This window comes from Zootermopsis nevadensis, unplaced genomic scaffold (assembly GCF_977971745.1).
Source record: "Zootermopsis nevadensis isolate Lab colony 2312 unplaced genomic scaffold, Znev_1.0 Znev_ptg000016l, whole genome shotgun sequence".
NCBI lineage: Eukaryota > Metazoa > Arthropoda > Insecta > Blattodea > Termopsidae > Zootermopsis > Zootermopsis nevadensis.
The window spans coordinates 15,286,014-15,292,658 of NW_028259148.1; the positions used below are offsets into that span (position 1 = coordinate 15,286,014).

General features: G+C 40.7%; 1 protein-coding gene across 2 annotated transcripts in view; it reads right to left on the reverse strand.

Moving 5' to 3' along the window:
- Positions 1-6,569, reverse strand: part of hwt (SH2 domain-containing adapter heavyweight) — a 240,193-nt gene extending 233,624 nt beyond the window's left edge. Inside the window, exon 1 of one of the 2 annotated variants that reach the window (XR_002542087.2) lies at positions 6,020-6,569. Coding sequence is in view for 1 of the 2 variants with exons in the window: in XM_022057303.2 (XP_021912995.2) it covers positions 6,020-6,493 (474 nt within the window). In the remaining variant the exon portion in view is untranslated. The remainder of the gene's footprint in view (positions 1-6,019) is intronic. The other variant, XM_022057303.2, reaches the window with a different exon arrangement.
- Between the last annotated feature and the right edge of the window lie 76 nt (positions 6,570-6,645).

The window sequence follows — 6,645 nt, forward strand, 5'->3', positions numbered from 1 at the left end:
ACAACGAATAATCTTCCAAATTAAGGAACATCCTACTAAGAAGCTTACCGCATCCACAACTTGAGAGTTTCAATCAAAATTCTTACGAGCCTCTTGTTAACCAAATTATGCTGTTTCTCAATAATCATGATTTTTAATTAACTCCACGGGGCTCAGGCCTTCTTGAGAATGGTCAGGAAATTTCTCGCCTCTGATGAATCTCGAAAGGTCCACTACCAAGTACACAAGAGGACGTGACACCGCTTCGTATCCTGAGCCAGATTAATCCAACCCACACTCATCAAACATCCATTTCCGAGATGTCCATTTCATTATTATCCTCCAATCTACGCCTAGGTTTCCCCTCCAGGCTTTCAGACCAAAATTTCGTACGCATTTATGATATCCCATGCCTACTACATGCCCCGCCAATCCCATCCTCTCATGATTCGTAATCACTTTGATAGCAACGTCGAAGCATTGGTCTCGAGGCTTTGTTTTCATTTTGACCACACTTAATCTGTTTCCCGATTTATAAAGTGACGTATTTTCACAAAAAATTGTATGGACATCATGACTTGGCACTAGTGACAAAGGTCAGACGTTTTTCATATATGAAAATGTGGTAACAAGTTTTTTTTATGAGATGTGGATGAACAGATTGGAAATTCAGAGTTGGCCAATGAAAGTGAAGGACGAGACAGAAGACGATCAGAGTGCGTTTTGAAAATAAAATATGAATACGTAAGTAGGACGCTCAAAATTATTATGGACGCAATGACACAGAAATATTGAATTTGTTTTCTAATATAAAAGAAAATATAAGGTTTCCATTTAAATTCGAAACGAAAATCGTGTCAGTGGATAAGGAAGAACGGATAAATAAATGAAGAGTAGTTATATAAACCAACAGCAAACCCGCCTTCAATTTCTGGTATCTCAATAATATCAAATGGCGATCGGGTGGGAGAATCTGTCGGGAAAAATCTATTACGTAAACGATATTAGAATCTGATACAAGAAATATCTAGTGATGCATAAAAAATATGTTTTCTTAACATCTGTTGAAATAAACAGCTCTTCGGATTTGAGCAAAACTCATGTAAAGTTCCGTTCACATAGGTACACGTGTGTACAAAAATAAATTACAATATTATATTAGGTTGATTCGTTTATTTTGAATTCGGTCCCATTTGAAATGAGTAACACCCCTCGTTTCCTCTTATCTACACTTGAATCCTCCTTTCCCCTTGGTCAATTGCTGGTCGGATGTTATTTTGCAATACGAGACGCGTAGCCCCCCGGAAATGAGACGGTTAGCGTTGCTTGTTTTCGAAAACCTCTTCGTTCCAGCGTAACAATATAAAAGGTTTTTCAATGCACAGAAATTGACGGCCATTTCGTGGATTTGAGACAGTAATATGAACGAAAAATTCCTGCTTTATAACTTCGGGATGAAAAATGTATTTCTGTGCAACACGAAATTCTTTGTACATACAAACGCAAGTGATATTAAGTATTTGGGGGCGTGATCTATTGTCAGCTTATCTGGAAAGACAGAATTTGTGCGGGAGATACGTCTAATTGGATTAAACTGTGCGAGGTCTTGAGATTTTCGTCGACATGAATTAAACTAATCTTTATGCGAAACAAATTACAAATCTTGCTACCCAGGAAAATATTGAGATCGTGTTCGTAGAAGGTATATCACCTAACAGAAACGTAAGACTAAATTCTGCAATTATTAATTAGATAGGATTCTTAAACTGGGCGCTAGGCGTGGGGGTAGCTTCACGCGCCGGCTGATTTCACCCTTGGAGACCGGGTGAGCCCCAGAGCCGGTCTTCATGTTGTGGAGAAGGGGAGAAATCATGCCCTGCCCAGGACCGAACTCAGGCCGCCGACCCCACAGCTTAGTCATTGCACAGACAAAGATATCGTAACTGGAGTCTGCGTTTAGAAACGAGATCCGAACTTTCTATTTCAAAGAATGCCCTGACCATTTGCCTCTCCGTTACTTGTAGGACGCTAAAGAATATGGCTTGCAGGCTTCACCTTTCTCTTGATCTCGTTAATAGGAGAAAATGGAGATCATTGATTCGATCTACTGATGGAAGCGACGAGACCACATTCACTTGTTCTTCGCTTAGAGATGTCATCTCGAAATTGCATCACTCGCATTCAAGAACGATGTTTGCTTATATACTACGCACAAGTGAAAGTCTTTCGCCCACTTTTCGGTTGTGGGGGTTTAACTTTTCTATACACTCGCCTGTCCATGGACCTTTTCTTCTGCATTAAACTAAAGCAGTGATTCTTCGACATCCTTCCTTTTCGTTTGAAAATCACAGGGCGTTTCACAAGTTGCCTCTGCTTTAGACATCAGTAAAAACTATCCCACTGTGGGGGAGAGAGCGGCATAGCTCCTAATCTTCCTTGACCTCGACACTAGATGGGGGTGAGTGGTCAGCATCACGCCCCGGCCGGCTTTACCCCCGGGAAAGGACTGGGTGGGCCCCAGAGCCGGCCTGGACGCAGAAAAATCCTCTGCCCCAGTCGGGGATCGAACCCCGGTCGTCCAGTCCGTACCCGGCTGTTCTCAAACCTCTGGTGAAGAACCTAATTGCTGGGTTAATTTGAAATGGCTTATCTCTTGTTCGAGTCAAATTCATAGCAGCGAGCTCCTTAAGTCCGCTCTCTAAGCTCCAAATAGCAGCTCCCAACAGCTGCTTAATACGACCTTAATTAACGCATTAATTACAACTATAACGAGCTAATTGCTTGGTGCAGGGTGTTTCAGAAACGTCCGCAGTCAGCGAAGTCCTGGGCATTAAAACCAGAGGGTCCATTGCCGTGTTCACAAGGAACCGACACTGTAGTCTTCATCCTCGCACCACATCCATTTTAATATTATCTTCTCGTGTCCCATGTTTCTTTTATTTGTTAAACGACGCTGTCTGCATCTCAGACTTCTAGCGTCGGGTGATTAATGAACCGGAAATGATTTGGAAGGAAACTGTCGTGACGTCATCCAAGGCACTGTCTCATCATTTGTCCAGAGTGACTGCGGAGCACCACAAGAATGTCAGGACACGTGGTCTCTCGGGACCTCCCGAATTCAAAGTGCTAACAACTTTACCGCGCCATAACGAATTTACTAGACCCGGAGAGACCAAGTTTCGCACCCATCCGTACAACAAAGATAATGTTCGGGTTCTTGCTTTCGTCGCGGAAATGTACAAATATTCTGTTCAGAAACTAATTTCACCTTGACTTTGTTTAAACGCAGATCGTTAGATATGCACGCTGGTTAATCAGGGCTAATCTATTTACCAAGTTCTTGCTCACGGCCCGTCTATGAAATACCCAACGCTACGTTAAATCCGTGACTAACAAGGTTACGTGGGCCTACGTAATGTTTTAGGATCGGATGACAAATATGCATAATTCTGGCAAGTTATTTACAATCCTTTATCTTTTCACGTTTAATATACGTCGAACAACCCATTCTTGACACACGTTAACTTTGTCAAAGGTAAATTACGTCGAAATCACAACAACAAAAAACCAAACAAAGTCGCAACTAGTTCTCGAAATGTCCACCGAGTTCACGCTTTTCCTCATGTCGGATGTTAAACAATAGTTTCCGGGTTGACGTTTAAAAATTCAGGAGAGTATAGACATTTTGTTTCAATTCTTATTCAGTGCGAGGGCCATTCTTGCACACGTTCTCCTTCAAAAACTTCTCACAAACACAGAAATCCGACGAAAAACAACAATGAACTCTCTCTCAACACTGCATTGTTGAATTTGTTGTGAAATAAAATTCATAATCAGTTCCTTGTAACATTCAACTCCATGTTCTTTTTGGGGGGGGGGGGGGCTGTTTACGTAATTTCTTAAGTGGGACAATGCTTAATCACTACAGAAAAACTTTATCTAAAATGATAAAATATTCTGGGCGTCGAGTATAGTGACGGTTCTGAACTATGGACCTCTATTCGCCCGGGAGAATTTTATCGACTTCAGTCGTCGTCATGACTACAAGTCACATCACTTATCTAAGACGTCTGTGCCCCCTCGAAAGAACGCGTAAAACCATCTGCAATAATGAAGAATCAGGTTCCTTTGGATGTACGTAACATTCTTGGAGTTATAAAATCTTACGAAGGATAATCCAATCTGAATAAAAAGTTTTCTCAGTGACGTTAGTGTAGAGGGTAACAAACTTATCAAATCTCTTCCCCGTACCCCATCCAAACCCGACTTGCCTATCGTTAACATTATTAATATTTTTAATGCACAAGTTTCAGTAATCTCGAATGAATTATTTTGGAGTTTAATGAGTATCGGACTCCACGCACTTCGATTGTTGAAAGACAATTGACGGACACAAGCGCGAACAGGTCACATGACGCGATCTGCGTGGGCTCTTGTTATAGTCACAGTGTGTAATAATCCATTGAGTTCCAACCATAAATACGTATTTTACTAAAATGATGCCTGACTTTAACGATCACCCTGTATCAGCAACTTCTGGTCAGCAAAACGTGACCTAAAAACTAATGACGAAAAATTAACATCTTAATAAAACTTTGAATCATTTTTGTCTATTACAAAATGTCCTGGTCGATTAATTCAGACGTAGCTCAGTCAACACGTGACACCCGAGACCGGGTGAAGGATGAATCATTTCGTTGATAAAAAAATCCTTCTACGCTGGATCTAAACTAGTGCCAAGGTCGAGTCTGCAGTCGGCTATAAAAAACTGATTGTGGTCTTGGTATTAGTAACAACAATGGTAACTGTAAGTCCACGGAGCAGAGTATTTCTTGAGAAATTGACAGTCGCTCAGCTAGTAACTGGTCCCTTTGTTAAGCACGTAGACACAAGAAACCACGGTTCCGGAGAATTTAACGTAAATACGTCTCTGTATTTAAATTATATTTACGTCTGTGTAATGTAATGTTATCTTCAATGTCATCCATCTTGTTACACAGTAATATAACACAACAATGTCGAGTAAACAGATGACGTTTCCTAGGTAACATAATGCACGCAAGCTGACCATTGTTGTCGGTCCAAATTTACACATTGTTGATATGGATCTTACACATTTTCGTTACACTTTTTCGCGGAATGACCCTTCCATATAGACGTATTTACGTCAAAAGAAGTTCTCAGTTTATTTAACTATGACTTCTGAATTCCATCGACAGTTAAATTCTCGTGTTTCAACAGCACGTGTTAGCGGGATGAGAGGGGTTAGTGCCATGACTGTACAACAATGGGCTCCCCGATTTCTAGTAACTTTTTAACAATAAATTGAAAAGAAGTTTTACCCAAACATAATAAAACAATGACATATAAAATATATCGCTAGATACGTTGATGACATTATAAATACTTTTGACGAATCCTTCTCCACAGCCAAACACATCCTAGATGACCATAATAACATGAATCAAAAGTTAAAATCAACTTTCTAGACCTCGCCATCCATAGACACACAAAAGAATTCCAATTGGGCATTACAAGAAACTCACAATCTCAGACGTAGTAATCCACAAAACATCTAAACATCCTTAAATAGGGAAAAGTACATTTCATATACAATTGTTGGCCACCCTGAATTCAGAGTTAATAACGCCCTACGCTTCGTTGTTGTTTACAGTCAGACCAACAGCTTAGTGTATAAAATATAACACACCAACTTCTGTGAATTGTTGCTTGTTATGGTTTTGTAAAGAACTCACTATTAACCTCATAATCTGTTTAAAACCATATTTTTATGAGATTATATTAACTAATTCCCTTTTTGCCACTGATGATGACCTCTTGAGGTCGAAACGCGTTTGGCACTAGTGTATTTTATTGTGTAAACAAGTTTGTTTGTAAGCTTATTTTAATATCTTTAATTCAGCAGTGAGTTAACATACGTGAACACTTCAAAACAAATAACAGAAGAAAACAGAATAGCGCATTGTTCCATTCAAGAAGCCAAGCCAAGCAAGTATTATATTAAAAAGATTCTCCTCACCTGTTTGTGGAGACAACCTGAATCGTCAATCCTCTCAAACCGTTCGAATTTGAAGCTGTTGCTCCGATACAATTCGTTGTCTGGTTTCTTCCCACCACACAAACGCCTTGTAATCGCACGCGGTTTGAATTCCATCATGTGTAAATCTAAATAATGAAAATTAAAAACACGCGAACGCCTGGAACGGCGAACCACGGAGTCGTCGTCATTTCGCAGCTGATTTCCGGTACTATCCGACGAACAGCCACTGCCGCTCTCAGCTGTCCCGTGCGCGCACACGTTCCTGAAACTCAATAAATCGCACAACTGCAATTCACCACTGTCTTGACTTTTTCTGTCGTCCGCGGCAACATCTTTAACTTTAACCTCAATGTTACTACACGCTCCTGCCTCCGTCTCTGCTGCTTGTTTTTCGGTGTCAAGCACTTTCTTGTTGCTTTGCAGCCCCACTCGTTTCAGCATTCTCTCCATCATGCTGCTACTCTTTTCGGCAGTAGAGACACCTGTGTCTCCTCTCTTATCTCATAACACCATAAACACATCCGTGTTCAATGGATCAGTCGTCGTAAGCAGCAGCGCCACTTGTGATAACTTTTGGTACTCTCATTTCGTGATCGATAAGTGTA